The sequence below is a fragment of the Danio aesculapii genome, chromosome 16 (assembly GCF_903798145.1).
Source record: "Danio aesculapii chromosome 16, fDanAes4.1, whole genome shotgun sequence".
Lineage (NCBI taxonomy): Eukaryota > Metazoa > Chordata > Actinopteri > Cypriniformes > Danionidae > Danio > Danio aesculapii.
The window spans coordinates 29,985,397-30,003,903 of record NC_079450.1 but is presented as its reverse complement, the minus strand read 5'-3'; the positions used below and the strand labels follow the sequence as shown (position 1 = coordinate 30,003,903).

Below are 18,507 nucleotides of genomic sequence, written 5' to 3'. Positions count from 1 at the left end.
TTATGCATTAGAGTCTATATTTTATCTGATAGGAAAGCGAGCATCACACACATACAGTATTCTATATATTTATCATATGCTATCTAAACGCATCTCCTAGCCGTGTGAAGAGGTTCAGGGGTAAAAACAACATTCAATCATAAGCAAAAATCTAACTTCACTTTGAGTATATCGGGTGCTACCCTTTAAGTAAAAGCATAACCTTAAAGTTGTAGTTCACCGACAATTGTCAGTTTTCAGTGAACTACAACTTTAAGGTTATGCTCTTACTCAAATAAACCTTTCATATAAACATCAACATTAATCCTATCTAAACAGTTTAGAGGTGAAATGAAGTAAAGAAAATGAAGGATTTGGGATTGGAAGACGGTACCTGGGGTAGATCACATTGGCTGCATGCCAAATAAAGGAAGAAAAACTCATGCTTTAAAAATCACATGAAAAGGGCTTTATAATACTGATACATACACGACACCCCCCACACCCACTGAACACATGTAACATTCATAGCTGAACAAGAGGCGATGTAGGGAACACAGAGCCTCACATACTAAAGTAAATGCTTGCATGCACACGCACAAAATAAACAGGCACACATCCTGTATGTTCTTACCACAGGAGCACAGTCAAACTGTAGCATGACATGATGAAGGAACACCAGCAGGTGGGTGGGTCTGGACTTCAACAGCTCAATACTGTTAAAGTGAATGCACTGATCGTCCACCATCTGAGAATGACAAAAAGTAAATAAATACATACTATATGTGACTGTTAAATGTATTAATAAAAACAGTAAAAACAGCAACACTCTCAATTTTATTAATATTATTTAATATCATTTAATATAATATTTAATATCTGTTTGAATATCTTAAATGTAATCTGTTCCTGTGACTTTCAGAGCTTTATCTAATATACTAATTGTGTGCTCAGGGAAAAAAAATATTGTTTTCAAAGATTTTTTTACATTTTTTTATAAACACAGTTTGATTAATACTAATTAACTAAATTAAGCTAAATTAATGAACTATAATCAATTTGTTGCAGTATGTTTTCATTGTTCAGTGCGTCCCACAGATTTGAAATATACTTGCGGTGGTAGCCAGATTAAAACACACCTTTTACCCACAGCACATGAATAGTTAACTATTTGCAACAAACAAAACCTAATTTGATTTTTATTATTATCTGTATTTAACTTCTCAATGGGTTAAAGTAAAATAAAAAAACTGTTGAAATAAATAAAAAATCCACTATATCTATTTTATGCGATTCAGGAGCCATGTGCAACCACTGACAGGTAAAATCTGCTTTTCTCTATCTCTCAAAATTATAATAATTACAAGAATAAAACATGTAGATTATTTAAGACAAATGAGTTGATTACCCATTTCTAATGGTGTTCAAATATTCTGCAGACAATTTAGATGCAATTTCATTCTCTCTTGGATGGAATGAAAGCAAAACCATCGGGCGCAGCCATTGGAATCTTTTTGGCTTGAGACTTCCGGTCTCATTCACGTCCATTCATTTTTATACGTTAAAAACCGTTCGGTTTGCTGCTTGATGTTGCAAACTGACATTTTCTTATTATATTATTCTACTTTGTCTGTATAGTCATGAAAACACTTGCGTGTAGAGCCAGTAGTTTGACCGTTTTCTGCCGTTTATTATTCCTAGTCATTTCTCCCATAGGTAGCTGAGTCGGAAGTTCTAAAACAATCGCAAAAACGAGCGCACTTCCGCATTGAAGAATAAGGTCAATAAAATCAATCTACTGCAGCTGAAGCAATTGCTGTGTTGTTAATCTAACATAAACACAAAAATTAAAAGGCTGATGGCCTATTATTTGAATGTTGTTGCTTTTTAATGCAACTTGTAACTACTATTTTCATCATCTGTGGGTTATGGATAAAATATGGTAATTCTAATAGTTTAATAACATTTATTTGACTTTTGGGAATCACCAAGCTCTCTCATTGTCCCGCGACCCCCTCTTTGGAAACCACTGAGCTACACTATAAAATGTGTCAACACCATTTTTCCCAAGAATTGCATTATACTCTAATTCAGTAAGAACCTTTCAAATCATTTCTTTCTCAAAGATGCAAAAAGAGTCATCAAGACACTGAAATCTGTACTATTGACAGCTCTGTTAGTTGAGCTAAAGTGTCACTCACAGGCTGCTCGTCATTCTCAAAGTCTTCATCCTCTGCTCCGATTATGTTCATGACTGGATTTAAGCTCTGAGCACCTGACAGCCCGCGCTGTGGAGAGACAAAGAGGAGGTCAAAAGAGCATTACCAGTACAACATCTTAATTAAACAACAATATCATTCTCATGCTTAAGGGACAATGGTGTTTATAGGATTAGATTTTTAAATTAGCAGTCTGAGTGACAAAGAATAACTAAATAACTACTGAATAACTAAAGCATGGAAGCTTTCAATTCTGAACAAAGAGAAAATGTAAATTGACACTCAATAGAGGACGAAGTGTTGATAATACCAGATTACATATCAGCAAGTAGGGCGTCAACTTGATCCTTAAATGACAATGGGTGTCGGGAAGCAAAAGTCCTTTTATTTGTGTCATAGAAGACAATGACTAATGCAAAAAAATCTGGGAAACTTTAGAACTGCCTGCTAAAAGAACTAGCAAGTTTTGTTTTATTTGGTTGTTCGTGTTTCTTTTCATCACAACAGTGGTGAGAACACAAACTTTAAACATGGTGAAATAAAAAAATGATTTCTGGATGTTTGCAATTGGTGCTGCTAATCAGGATTAAGCAATAGAGTGTCTGCTGTAGGGGTGTGTGCAGTATTTATTGCGAATAATAATTACTAAGTTGTTTTTACTGGCTTTAATTATGAGCAAGTTAACATTACTGTGCATGTCACTCACTACAGAATAGCATACTGGATTGACTGTGATAAAACCTACAAGAATGCAAAAAAATGTCATTAAACACATACAGTAAGGTCAATAAATATTTGATCACCCTGTGATTTTTTAAATATCTCCTACTTAGAAATCAAAGATGGGTCTAGAATTTTCAGCATAGGTGCATTTCCACTGTGAGAGACAGAATCTAAAAACAAAAATCTGGACATTTTAACAATTTATTTGTTAATTACTGCGTCCAATAAGAATTAGATGACTTGAGTCAAAAATATTTAATATTTTGTACAGAAGCCTTTTATAACAATTACAGAGGTCAAACTGTTCCTGTAGTTCTTCACCAGGTTTACACACACTGCAGGAGGGATTTTGGCCCACTCCTCCATACAGATCTTCTCTAGATCTGTCAGGTTTCAGGACTGTCCAAAGATTTTCTATTAGATTTAGGTCTGGAGACTGGCTAGGCCAGTCCAGTACCTTGATATGCTTCTTAAGGAGCCACTCCTTGGTTTTCCTGGCTGTGTGCTTTGGGTCATTGGCATATTGGAAGACCCAGCCATGACTCAATCTTATAGCTCTGACTGAGCGAAGGAGGTTTTTGCCTAATATCTCACAATGCATGGCCCCATTCATCCTCTCCTTAATTCAGTGTAGTCGTCCTGTCCCCTGTGCAGAAAAACACACCCAGAGCATGATGCTTCCAGTGCCCTGCTTTACTGTAGGTACTGTATTAATGGGAAGATTTTCATCATTCTTCTTCCTCCAAACACAGCAAATGGAGTTCAAAAGGTTCTACTTTGTTCTACTTTGTTAAACTTCAGACCTGGACATGGCTGACTTAAGCAGGGGAACCTTCCATGTGATGCATGCTTTTAAACCATGACGCCTTTGAGTATTGCTGATAGTAACCTTGGAAACAGTGGTCCCGGCTCTCTTCACAGCATTGACCAGCTACTCGCGTGTAGTTATAGCCTGATTCTTCACCATTCTTAGCATAATTGATACCCTACGAGGAGAGATCTTCCGTGGGGTCCCAGTCAGAGGGACATTGACAGTCATCATTAGTCTCTTCTGACAACTGCTTCAACAGTTGTTCTATTTACAGCAAGCTGCTTGGCAGTTGCCCCTGTTGCCCTTTCCAGTTTTGAGAAGGTCTACAATTTTGTCTCTTGTGTCTTTTGACAGCTCTTTGATGAACATTTAAACAGAGGTGAGTGAATGTATATTCATACTACACCATCTAAATAGCGCTCATTATTTCAATGTAGCAGAGCCTAAACTTTGAACATATTTCTGTTTCTGTCCACTTATTGATAAGAAACCAGAGGAATATTTCATAACCCAGGCCAATGAATCTGGGCATTGGCTGTAAATGTAAGTGTTCTCTGTGAGAGCCCCTGAGAACAAATTTCCTCTGTCGCTGTTGTGCAATAATAATAATAACTCAGTGGAAAGAGGCTGAAAATGCCTGTACAAGTCAAACTCCAGCAATTCAACAGACTAACAGTGTTTGCTTGAGTAGAAACAAACAAGCGATTGTGATAAACGCAAGCACAAATCAAGCTAGTGTTTCCTTGTGTGCAAACCCTTAATTCTCAAATAAAATGTGCCTGTGTTTACAAAACAATCAAAAGAATAGTTCACCAAAAAAAAAAAAATACAATTCATCATTTGCTCTTACTTATGTCATTCCAAACCTGTACAACCTGTATCAGAAGCCAGTAAGTCACACAGGCTTGGAAAAACATAAGCTAACTGAGTAACTAATGATAGTATGCTCACTTTACTCACTTTTAGATTTCTTGTTAATCCAAACACTCCCCGACAATGCTAAATACTGGTGTAAATGATGTAAAATAAAATGTGTTGACAAATGCATTTAAAGACATTCAAAAGACCAGGGACTCTCAGCCTACTGACCAAAGATTAATATGGTGTGTGTGTTTTATGAAAATCAACCAAAACAATGCATTTATTATAACTAGTGATGCACTGAAATTTTATTTCTGGGACGAAAAAGAAACCTACAATTCTGGATGCACTTGTTCTGGATGCAAACAAATAAAATTGCAATAATTAATGAATACTTTATTAAATAATATGAAGCAATTTTGTACGACTTTTTAAATGTAACTCAACTTATATTTACACTGATTAAAAATAACACACAAGCCAATAAAACAACTATATTTTATTGACATTAACTTTACTGACAGTGACAGAGATGTCATTTTACCAGCGTTGCCATGACAACAAAGTAGCTCTATTGCAAGCAGCAGGAATGAGTATACTACACAAAAATGTCCTGTCTGTGATTATTTGACTGGACTTTGCTTTTCCAGTGAGTAGATGGACTCCGCTGCTCTCACGCATTGGTTGACTCAGAAACAAACCGCCTTTGCTTGGAGCAAGCCATTAAAATAAATGGGTTTCATGGCGCATCGCTTTCCATGTCTGGTGTGAAAGCTGCTTCAGACTACACAGTGACTACAGCATAGCCTTTTTTGGGCTTAATTTTTTTCTCTTTCTAAAAACCAAAAATGTCAGTTTCGGCCGATAATTTTCAGCGTATCCTTTTATATACTTTCTTTATTCCAGACACTAGGTCCAATAGAACAAAGGCAGCCAAAACAATACAAACCACACAATATATCTTAACATCTTCAATCAACAGATAAACTTATCAAATTTCTCATCAAAGCAAAAAATTATCGAACTCTTACCTTACAAAATAATTCACTTGCACTACACCATCTATGTTTTTAAGAAGAATTCTCAAACAATCATTGTATGCAACCTGCAGCTTATGGAGACTCTCTTTTTTTTAATGATACCACCGAGGAGCTGTGTTTAAAGAACTGCAATAAGTTCTAAAGAGGTTTATCTTAACCTGCCCCAAACACAAATATAATATAAGATCACACTTTATGTTGATGGTCCGTTTGTTGAATTTAAGTTACATAGCATCTACATGCCAACTATTTCTCATTAGATTACAAGTAGACTGTTAGGTTGGGGTTAGTATTAGTGTAAGTTGACATGTACTTGCAAAGTTTCTTATAGTCAGTTAAATGTCTGTTGAAGGAGCAGTATTAACAGATATTAAGCAGACAGTCTGCTAATACTCTAATGGACCATCAAAAAGTGTTACCTAATATAATTTAAAATATTAATATATTTAATTTTGTGAAGTGTAAGAAATACATGGATTATGATCAAAACTAAATGATCTACATTCTATTCATTCACTTGTGTCCTCACTCACTTGCAAGCCAAGTAACATGAGTTTATTCTTTTAATAATATATATGTGGTGTGCTTTATTAAGTGGTTTCAACCAAATCTTTACACAACTGGTCACAAGAGACACGTCTAAACACACACTTATCACAGGTGAATATAGTAATGCATCTCAGCTGACTACTTGTGATCAGATCACTGCTAATGCAAGAGGAAACTGGTGTACCTGCAGAAAGAGTCAAGAGAGACATATTTCTGCCACAATAAGGGCTGTACATTATACTGTCCAGACTCTGCTAGACCCCCTTCGGGCTGGTGAGAATTTGGAGGAGTGTAACTCATTGCACAAGACAGCCAGAAAAGAGTCAGCTGTGCTGCCCAACCTACTACAGCACATTCCAGATTTTATTAAGCACCCAGAAACATTTGCGTCTCGGCAGCTGTAATGTCTGACAGTGTATGCCTTTGTGTGTTATTGTACTCATTGTCCTTAATAAGAGATTTTGATCTCCTAACAAATAAAAAAAAACCTCATCATCCCCTTGATAGTATGCTTTTCATGTACTTATGAAACAATCTGTGAACTCAAAAATGTGAGGCATAATCTTTCTAGTTCCGGTCATTAAGGCAAAAAAACCCCACACATAATAGCTCAGATAAGAGTCATTTATTTCGAAACACTGAACAGATTTGTGTTATAGTTGCTTTAATGATGTAAATATTTCTGAATCTAGTCTGTCCCATTAATTCACTTATTTGTTTATTCGTATTATGCCCATTTCACAAGATGTGAAGATATGAAGTTTCAGATCCAAATACACCATGGATCATTATACCAAGCTGCTCCTTTTGAGTGTTTTTGTGTATTTCTTTAAATGCAAATGAAATGTACACTTTTTAGAAGACACTAGAGTCTTTAAAGCTTGTGTCTAGGTTTAAAACGCTTTCTGCACTCACACAAAACGTGCATTACATGAGTATTACACTATGCTCACATCAACTGCCAAATGGGGCTGCACGATTAACCGAAAAAAGATCTAAATTTGACCCCACACACGATCTTAATTCAGCTTTTCTACGATTCAACCAATTATATTTTAGAGAGAAGGAGAGAAGCAAGGCAGTCGCACAAGTCTTCACAGCAACATGGACACCTTCAAATGGTGTTAAAAGTGTCACGTACTGTATTTATATGGTATAATTCACCTAAATATGTCATTTCTGTTTTCATGTAATGATGTATTCGCTGCCGCAAAATCACACATGAGCTGACCGCAAGTTGTTTGTTTACTGCCGAGAACGCGTGCGTGCGCGTCAAAGATGCCTATTAGTGAACACAACCTGCATAGGCTGTGAATAACAGGTAATAAAGTTGTAAAAAAACGTTCTGTTTGTTGCACAGAGCGATCGTTTGAGGGCCGTGCGGGAGGTTTGATTTGCATGTGTTTTTTTTCTCACAGTGACAGCAGCCATGAGCCGCACTCGGAAGTGAAAGTGAAACCTGTGCGCACATCATATAAATGACGATATCGCAATTTAGAGTTATGATTACGACAAGCAATTGATATATTTTTTTCTTTCATAGTGAACACATCGTGTTGTGGATGAAAATAAATCTTAACTGTGTCAGTATAATAACCCTAGCCTATATATTAAATAGAAATATAATGGTCTAATAATATTGTCAAGGGCAGATGGCAAGCACATCTTAAACAAGCATAATAAATCAACTTCAGAATTATGAATAGTTATATTCTGATGTCATTATTTTACTGTGAATAAACAAACAGGACATATTGAAAGACTGTTCAAGTCCACCATGATGACTATACAAAATTTAGCATTTTAAGCAACAGTAGACCTACACATAGGCCTAATATTATTATTGTTGTTTTACCATATGTTTGAGAATTAACAATAATAATAGGCTAATCATATTAGCCTTTATTTTACATTTACTGAATTGTAAGAAAATTGTGATTTTGATCTTAAGCAAAAATAAATAAATAAATCGTGATTCACATTTTTGTCAGAATTATGCAGCCCTACTGCCAAATACACACAAGTGACGTCTAATACATAAAAGAATATTTAAGCTCACATATTGTTAATGTGGATTGGTAATGCTACCTGGAAAATAATGAGGCACGTGTATCAACATATTAGATCTGTAAAACTCCTGGACTTGAAGACAACGCACCACTAACACAGCTTAAGCAAGTCTTGCCCCCTTGGCTTGACCCTTGTGTGGGAGCTATTTAAAGTCAAGATACTGTGAGGAGAACATTGCTAGAATAAAAAAAAAAAAAAAAAACAGAACTACAATTGGGGCACTTGAGGGAGTTCAGAAACAGTGCTTACTGATATAGAGAATAACTCCCTTTGAAGTGTAAAAAGCATAATAGGGCCCATTAATGCCATGTCAGCAGCAAAGGCAAGCTTCAAGGTAAGAACAAATGGAATAACAAAAGCGGTCCAATTACCAAAAAACTACAACAGACATTTAAAATTAATACAAGACAAAACTCTAAAATACATTCTGGTTATAATTTTTAAATGCATCAGTGAAACATCTCAAAATAAATATGCTGTCTATTTAAAGAAACAAGGCCACTGGGTTGAATTTGTAATTATTTTTAACCTGACTTTAAAGAGATAAGTCATCCAAAAAAAAAAAGAAAAAAAAATTATCTTTTAATTGCTGAACACAAAAGATGACGTATATAGTTTGAGTAAACAATGGGTACATTTTTTGGGGGGGAAACCCCTTTTAACCAGTAGTTGAGTTTGTTCATATTTGTTATGAAACAAACCAGCATTTTTAGAGAGGAAGGGCCTTGTGGTTCTTCACCTTTCAATAAGGAACAATGTGTTAATTTTGACCTTACCTAAACAACATTAGATAAAACCAACTAGAACCTGTCTAGAATTGAAAAAAAATGCATGAACAGAAAATTGTGAGTTGTTATAAATAATTAATTACAATCCAAATAAATCAAAAGTTGACTTCTAATTCTTTTTTTAATATGGAAAAAATCTTAATTAAAATAATCTGAAATAAAATTAATCATTTGTTGAATTAATCAATTAATCAATCAATTAACAATTAATTATCAAGTGCAATTTTTCCATAAAAAATAAATATATGTGACCTTGGATGCAGAGCCAGTCTTATGTGGCAAATGTATATTTTTGGAAATAGCCCACCCCAAAAATTTGTATCCTAAATGTATTTTCTTAAATGCCAAAAATCATAAGTAATGATCATGTTCCAATGAAATATTTTGTAAAACTATAAAATATCAAAACTTATTATTAATAATATTGATTGCTAAGAACTTAATTTGGACCACTTTTAAGGCGATTCTTTCTTTATTATATATTATATACACTATCTGTAAAAATGTTTGGGGTCAGTTTTTTTTAATTTTTTTATTGCTTTTATTTAAATAATTAAAATAAAATTATTCTGTTTAAAAAATTATTGTTAAATACTTACTTATTAATTATTTAATTATCACTTATTATATGTAGTGAATTGCAAATGAAATTATTACTCCAGTCATTATTGCTTTTATTACTATTACCATGAATAATAATAACAACAACAACAACAACAACAATAATTAATATTCGAGTGATTTCTGAAGGATTATGCGACTCTGAAGACTGGTGTAATGAAGCTGAAAAATCATCAATAAAAATCACAGGAATGAATTATTAAATTAAATTATAAACTAACTACTTTTAAACAGTTATTTTATAGTGCAATTTTTGATTAGATAAATGCAGCCTTGGTGAGCAGGAGAAGCTTATTTTAAAACATTTAAAAATCCTACTGACCCCAAACTTTTGACCAGCACTGCATTTTTTTTCAGCCTTAATCAAAATTGTCAAATAGTTTTATCATCTAAATATTGCTTCACAAACTATACATCACCAGAAAGATTATTTATTCAACTTTGTATAAAAGATGTAAAAATAACTCCTGAAATTAATTAAAAACAATATTTATTCTCAAACTCTTCCCATAAGGGCTCCTCAAACTCCTTTAAATGCTCTTTTCTCTAGCCAGCTTGGTCATAATGGTGGAAACTGATTACGCCATCCCTGTTACAAAATCAGATGCAGGCTACTTCTAAGAACATCAAGAGTGAATAGAAACAAACAAATACAAGCAACTTCAGATGCCTTTACCCCATTAAGGACGTCTTCGTAATCCATGCTGTCGCAGGTCCTACCAACACCAGCAAACCGAGCTCCTGAAAAAACATGACAACGTAAAGAACTGGAGCAGCATCTATTCTCAACAAAACAATCAATACAAACACAACGTGAAACAAATTTAAAAATACTGCCAAAAGCCAAACAGATTGAGCCGTCCAATACAAGAATGGAGAACAACAGCATTAGGATCGCCCAATAAATCAATAACAGATAGACCGATGTGGAAAAACTAGAGCCAGATACGACCCATCAATGAGGAAGGTTTTGAATTTTCTATTTTTTCTGTGGCCACAAGATTTATTTGCTTTGTTCCTTTGCCTTCAGAATAATAGATGTGAGATCTTTACTGCAGGAGAGATTTGAAAAAAAGGTTTGTTTGCTCATTATTCTGCCAATGTGTTTGTCCATTCATTCTCCAATACAAAACAAAGGCTTTTTATGATCTAATCGCAATGAGCATCAATAACGGCATTAGGCATTGAGTGTCGCAGTGAAAGTCCACCAACTTTCAGACAAAAAATAAATAAATAAGCAGATAGCAGGGGAATGTCTTTGCATACCAGACTAGCATATGCAGCTGCTGGGACAATGGCCTTGTCCTCTGTACTGGAGCGGTGTGATAGCAAAGGCCTAAAATAACCGCTAATGGAGCTGTGTTTGTGTTCAGGGGTTTATCAGCCGCTTTAATCAGCCAAGACTATGAGATCTTCAAAGCTTTCCAAAGCGCTGCGTCTACAGTGTGGGCAAGCATAAAGAGACGGGGAGAGGGAGAGAGACGGAGAGCGAGAGTAAGAGAGAGACAGAGAGAGAGAGAGAGAGAGAGAGAGAGAGAGAGAGAGAGAGAGAGAGAGAGAGAGAGAGAGAGAGAGAGAGAGAGAGAGAGAGAGGGAGGAAGTGGGTGTAATTTCCTCAGGAAACGATCAGAGCCATTTTTTGTCAACCTGTCTGCAAAAGTCATGTTCAGAGAAACAGAGCATAAAACAAAGGAAAAAGACAAGGAGGGACAAACAGATACACACAAGAGTATGACACATTAAAGAGAAAGATTTATGAAGGTTTAGACAACGCTTTACACAAATATGGTACACTCCGTTGTCTGATTGACTCTTGTTTTAAAGGCTGAAAGAAGATGTTTGAATTTTTGTGGTAATTTTTTATAAATGTTGTATGAAGTGTTACCACATTTAAAGTTAATTAAGACTTGACAAGAGTAAATAATAAGCACAATTTATTAAATCTTTTTAGACTTAATTAGACATTTTTTTGGACTATGCCACATTAGAGGTCTTGAACTTCTCAACCAGGGTTTCTGCAGGTTTCACCAAATCAAATTTAAGACCTATTTAAGACTATGGAGAATGAAAATTCAGACTTCTATAGCGATAAACACTAAGGATTTTTTTTGAATGAGGCAGCAGAACAAATCAAATCTGATTAGTCATTTCTTAGCCAGGTATCTTAAATAATGTGTCAAATCAAGCAGAGCGTAGTTGTATATAGGCAAGGAATAACCGTTTTCAAGGTACCGCGGTTTGGAAAAGTCAAGGTTTTAAACCGCCAACATTTTCTGCTATTTTCTGTGGGGGGGGGGAGGTTGTTTTTTACCCAGATGTTTAAAACGAATATATTTTAGAGCTGGAATCACAAAACCGTCAGACTGTGATATTGTTATCCAAGGTTATCATACCGTTAGAATCTTTTACTGGCTCATGCCTAGTTGTATACATACATTTTTTTTTTCAACATAACTTAAACTCTTAAAAAAAAAATAAATGTAGACACAACAGGCTGTTATAATATTAGAAAAGTTTTGCTAAAAATTATATTGAGAGGTGGTGTTGGTGACAGGATGAGTGTTGGATCGATTGGGTAGCTTTACATAAAGGAAAATTCAGATTAGTTTAAAATTATTTATGACCTACAAGACAATATTTCAGTGAATTTAAGACTTTTTAAGGCCTAAAGTTTTGTTTTTGAAATTTTAGACATGAAGGCTTTTTAGGACATGAAAATGACCAAAAAACAAAATAATTTGGGTCTAATTTGCTGATATTTAAAAATAAAGTAAAAAAGCAGTGTAACGTGGTTTTATTTAGAAACTTTGATCTTTTTGTTGTGATATAAAGTATTCAAACAATAAAGGATCAGAAAGGACTTTCACATTTAAAAATAATTTTTTTTTTTATTAAATAGAAATTAAAAATAAACAATAGAAAAATAATAATAATAAAATATGCAACAAATTACCCCAATAAAGAGAATAATTTGTAATTTAATGAGATTTAAATATTAAACATTTTAGAAATTCCAAACTGGTTAAAATCAATTGTTATTTTTGAGTTCACACAGATATAAACATGTTTTGTTTGATTATAAAGAAAAATGCATTTATGTTTGAGTAATTGTTTTTAAGAGTGGATTAAGGTTCGAAATGAATTCAATCAAATTGGATAAAAAAAAATCATATAAAATGCCAAATAGCTCTTAAATTATATAATTTTTTATAAGGATTCAGAAAATTTATTTATATAAAAAGAAAGAAAAAGAAAAGAAACAACTCGTATTATTCTATTTGACTCACTGTCATTAAATAAATTAGTAAATGGGTAGAATTTATATGGAGATAATTCAATATTCTGAATTTTTTCAAAATACATAAACAAAATGGCAAACAAACATGCATATTAAATAATTTGACTTAATTAAATATACACGTTCCAATGGTGATGCATCTCCTTTTATTTCTTTTTAAAAACCAAAAAGCTTGTTTCATGCTCTATTTTGCATCCAGTTCATGTGTCGATGCTTCCTTTACCTTTTTCTGACATTGCCCTCATCTCTGTCACAAGGAGACACCATCACAACAGAATAATAAAATAATACTAATATAAAAAAGAGCAAGAGCTAGAGAGAAAAACAAAATATGACAGTCATGCATGCATCTGAAAACTGATGTAAAAAAAAAACAAAAAAAACTTCTGTATCCTTGCAAAAACAAGCGAACTAAACCAAGTACAATGATGGAAAGTACAAAAGAGAGGCACTGACTGATAAAGTGGGTAGAAATCGGCTGTTCTGGAGTCTGGACATCATTCAAGCATAACTTAAGACTATAAACTTCACGAACGTTCAATATGACTCAGATTGCATGCTAAAATGCTATTTTGATAAATGACAACCTAAAAAGACATTTAAATACACCACAGCTATCAATAAATCATCTCAACAGCTGTCAAGATCAATCAGAGGGCGTTAAACGCAAACTCTTTTAAAGAAAAAGAGCGAAAGACGTGCATGGTGGCCGGAGATCAACTGAACTGAGAATAATACTGCATCCCAATTCACATACAGTTAAGGCTGGATGATTAATCGAAGACAATTTTCATGCGTTTTCATCAGTAAAACCGGTTCTAGTAAACCTTCAGCATGTGCTAGCAGATGGAGAAGCATGGCTGTAGTTCACTGATAAGCTACCCAAAAATTAGTTTCAAAATCAAAATTGATTTAATCGGACCGTGTGACATTGAGATTATCATTCTGTGATAATGACAGCTGTTTGCATAGCTGCTCAACGAACAATGCCAGCAGTAGTAAATGCTGCATGTGAAATTACCACATATAACATTATTTTCACTCTAAACTCCCTTCATAACTTCAGTTGAGTGTGTGGTGGAATTCATTTATATACATTATAAAGGTCTGTTCTTTTATTCTTCCATGGATGTACTGTTTAAGTTAGACCAAGTGTGACCCCTTTAACATGTTTGTCACCAGACAAGATCAGGATAAGTACATGGTGACTTAACACGCTACATGTTCGGATGGGATGTAAGGCTGAAATGTAGATGGTCAAAAATAAAGTTTGAGCGCTGATGTAACTGTGATTCATCCCGTCCTTGTGGGTAATACAAATTAGATAAAAAGAAAACGCACTCTGTTTCTGGGTCTCACACACTCTGCAGAAACTGATGCTGTATGATTGTGTGGCCTTCTCTGCAAAGAATAAGACTTTAAAAGACACTTTGGGTAAGACTTTGTCTTATAGAGCCTTTTTAAAGAAAATAGCCATTACAAGTGTTTGAAATAAATCCTCCTGTGAGATGATTGTGTAGTCGTGATCATTAGTCACTCTGAAAGCAGTTAGATACAACAATAATATAAGGTTATTGCTAGAAGATATACAACGGCAGCTGGAAGTTAACAAAAAATCATTTAAAAACTGTAAGAACAGTAATTATAACGATAATTATTTATATTATTTATTAAATTACCCATTACATTTTATTTTATCAATGACTACATCTATCCCACCCTAAATCTGATGCTCACAGCAATGTAAAAATAAGGCAGGGCGATAAAATCGTTATTGATATTTACTGACTAAACACCATTGTCAATATCGATAGAAAAAATATTTGGTATGTAGCTTCAGTACGGAGGCTATAGTTTAATTAAAATGTGGCTGCTGAGCGTGCACCTCGGAAGCAGTGTCAATAAGCTTAGGGTGTGACTTACATGACGTGCACATGTTTTGGAAGTGGCGTGCACGTGAATGCCCCTGAATTTGATGAAAAGTGATTAAAAACTACAAATATGGCAAATGCACAAGACAGATGTTTAACCAAAGTCTTATGTCTCATTCATACTACTCTCATGCAACTTTGTAGCTGGCTGTTGCTCTAGGCGGCGACCTGCTGCAAACGCAGGTCTGTGTAGGTCTACAGCACCGAGAATACAAACGGCCTCTGAGCGAGCTGAGAGATGATCACTTGAGTTTTACTTGGTTGTCGCTCAAGAAAGTCGCTCTTCATTTGCATGAAGTTGAAGAATTCTCAACTTTATCGCATTGCTCTACATGCCCACCTGGGCGCCAACGGTCGCTGTCACTCATGTAGACGGAGATCACCAGAAGTCGCTCACTCTACGTTGAAATGAACCGTCGCTTGTTTCCTTGCCACTGTGAGTCGCTCGTAGTGTAAATGAGGCTTTTGGTAAAGTGATTACGAATTTAATTAAAACATTTCACTCAAAAATTAAAATTTACTCACCATTTGCTCTACCTCAAGTGGTTCCAACTTCAGATGACTTAAACTGTAGTGGTCAATGGCTACTAGTTATCAACATTCTTCAAAATATCATATTTTGTGTTTGAAACAAATGGAGGGTGAGCAAATTATGACAACTTAAATTTTTTGGTGATCCACCCTTTAATATCCAACCTGATTAAAAATGTGAATTTCATATCATCTGTAAAGCATTTCATTTCAACAACTTTGCTGACTTTTCTAAAGAGACATTAGGTCATTACCACTGAATGCATAACTATGCAAACAGATGAGGAGATTTCTTTGTATGAAAGACATATGAACAGTCGATTAACATGCCAGTTCATCTCTAATACGGTAAGAAATTATGTATTTATTTTATTTTAGACAGATTACTAGGCAACAGAACAATCCATTAATGATGAAGCAGTAGCATTGCCTCCTCTTCTGTTACACTCTCCAAAGTACATACTTCTCTTTGCAAAAAAGAGAACCTAGTTCTGGGGCGTATTACAAGTAGATGAACTGGAACGCAGCATAGGACTGTAGAGCACTGGGGTGTTACAGGTGGAGTTAATGAGGTCTATCGCTATCTCCTCAAAACTATGTAATGACTGCACTTTCTCTCTCTCTGATTCTCTCTGGACTGTGCGGTATTTCAATACTGCAGGAGATTATAGCTCTCTGAGCTTCTCTCAGTCACTCCAGTAAGAAGAACAGAGGAAGGGTGGCAGGCAGGCATGTGGCTCTGCTGACCATGTGAGCATGAACAGAGAGAGAGAGAATAAAGAAAGTGTTCAGTGTAAATGACTGTAAAGATGTGTAGTTGAGAGGTGTTAACCTCTAACAAACATCACACAACCTCCTCCCTTTCTTTTTCTTTCTTTCTTTCTTTCTTTCTTTAAGCCTTTCCATTTTTATATAGCAATATATGATATATTTGCATTTTTCTTTTAGTAAGGAAGAAGTCTCTTAGGCCCTGCATTTATAGTATGAAGACACGGTTCTATCAATCAGATCCGAGGTGTAATACAGGTTTGAATGGAGTCTAAATTGTTTTGAGCTGGTCTACTTTCGAACATTCACGGAGGTAATGTGTTTAATTGGACTGCTTTACTGATGTAAATGTTCAGTGGTCGAATGCATTCCAACAGCCACTAACCCTCCACCTACATACTGAGCATGTGACCAAAATGTAATGTGTTGAGAGAAAGTTCTCCAAATTAAGGTATTCACAAAAGACGCATGATAATGGATTTTGACCAGTATATTCAGTTTGTGAGAATTTAAATGTCCAAGACTTGATCGTTGTCTCATAATTCTTTCATAAACAGTTAATGAACATCATCAATAGAACATTTTAAGCTTTAATCGGAAAAATTGCATGTTAAAATTATTAATGCAATTATTATTTTCTCACATTTGTATTGTAAGATACAGCTAGGAAATTAAGTATTGAGCACTTCACCGTTTTTCACAGAAAACATATTTCTAAAGGTGCCGCTGACTTGAAATTTTACACAGATGTTGGTAACAACCAAAAAAACAATGTATATGCAAAGAAAACAAATCTAATTAGTTTACAAATTAAGTTATGCGTAATAAAATGAAATGACGCAGTGAAAAAGTATTGAACACAAGAAGAAAGGAAGGTGTAGAAAGGCAGTGAAAGCCCAAACAGCAGTTGAAATCTCTCAGTATTCAGCAACCCTCTGCCCTTCCTCTTTATAAATTAATATTAGTTGCTTCAGTCCAACATCTACATCATCAGGATGATGAAGGTGAAACCAGGATAGACATTTAAACAAGACAATGATCCAAAACACAGCCAAGAAAACTCAAACGCTTTCAGAGAAAGAAAATCAAGCTGTAGAATGGCCCAGCCAATCACCTGACTTGAATCCAATAGAAAATACAAAATAAAGATTAGATTTGATAAACTAACAGATTTTTACACTGATGAAGTATGTGTAAATATCACACCTGAGCAATTCATGTGACTTCATTCTCCATATGAGAGGCGTCTACAAGCTGCCATCAGCAAAAAAGCCTTTAATAAAAAGTATTAAATACATTTCAGTAGTTCAGCACTTTCTCCTTGTGTAATTTCATTGCTATTCCACATAACAAATTTTTCAGTTTTTATTTTATTTTTTTTTAATGTTTGTATTGCATGGGTTTTTACCAAAATCTGGTCAAATTCAACCCCATGTCAACAGCTCCTTTTAAAACATTATTCCCAGAAAAAAACACGATGTGTTCAATAATTGAGCAACAGTTACAACATCCGCACAATATAGTTAACATTCTATAATAACGAAATGTAATATAATTAGGCCCAATATCAAATAAATGATACCCCTACTATCCCCATACCTACCCCTACTTGATTCTCTTTGCCCTTGTGTCTGAAAGGGTAGGAATTAAATTACTCCCCTAAAAATGCGACACCACAACTACACCAAGACATGTCATCCTTGGTCATCACTAGCTCATACTTCAAATGAGATGTTGTCTACAGTCATCATTCAAGGCCAAGAACAGTAGCATTTAACCGATTACTTGTACCCAGTGAGAACTGTATCTGGACTTTAGAAGCTCAAAAACATGAGCCTCCGGGTTGCCTAAGGCGACCTTGTTTCAATCAGAACATTTGACTGGTGGATCATGTTGCAATAAGTACAGACCCTATAAGTACCATGTATTTACACAGTGTTCATATTCATGGATGTAACCACAAGAAAATAATATTCTTGTTACACCAGACATGGTGTAAAAGCAAATTCCCAGCCACTAGACTTTTCTGACAGAGTATCCAGTCAAGTCATTATGAATCAGACCTTTGAACAATTTCAATGAAAGTATAATTAAATAAACGAATCACTCAAAAAACCCTATTTATTCTAAATAAGGTTTAAATGAAATGTAATATGTCTTTAATTTGCAATTAATAAGATTAAAATGTATTCACCCAACAACCCCAGAGTAGATTTAAATTATTTAATGTATACTGTCTGAGAAAAACAATTAATTTCTTCATACAAACAAATATTTGTAAAATTAATCTTACCACAAATGTTCCTACTCATACGCAT

At 34.6% G+C, this 18,507-nt stretch overlaps 1 protein-coding gene across 4 annotated transcripts in view; it reads right to left on the bottom strand.

Annotated features, from left to right (window-relative positions):
- The window catches only part of arhgef1b (Rho guanine nucleotide exchange factor (GEF) 1b), a 78,365-nt gene that overhangs the window by 38,418 nt on the left and 21,440 nt on the right, over positions 1-18,507 (bottom strand). For all 4 annotated transcript variants that reach the window (XM_056474729.1, XM_056474730.1, XM_056474731.1 and 1 more), the window contains exons 2-4: positions 10,338-10,402; positions 2,181-2,267; positions 614-727 (exon numbers count right to left, since the gene is read on the bottom strand). In XM_056474729.1, the coding sequence (XP_056330704.1) occupies positions 614-727; positions 2,181-2,267; positions 10,338-10,364 (228 nt within the window). In that variant the 5' untranslated portion in view covers positions 10,365-10,402. The remainder of the gene's footprint in view (positions 1-613; positions 728-2,180; positions 2,268-10,337; positions 10,403-18,507) is intronic.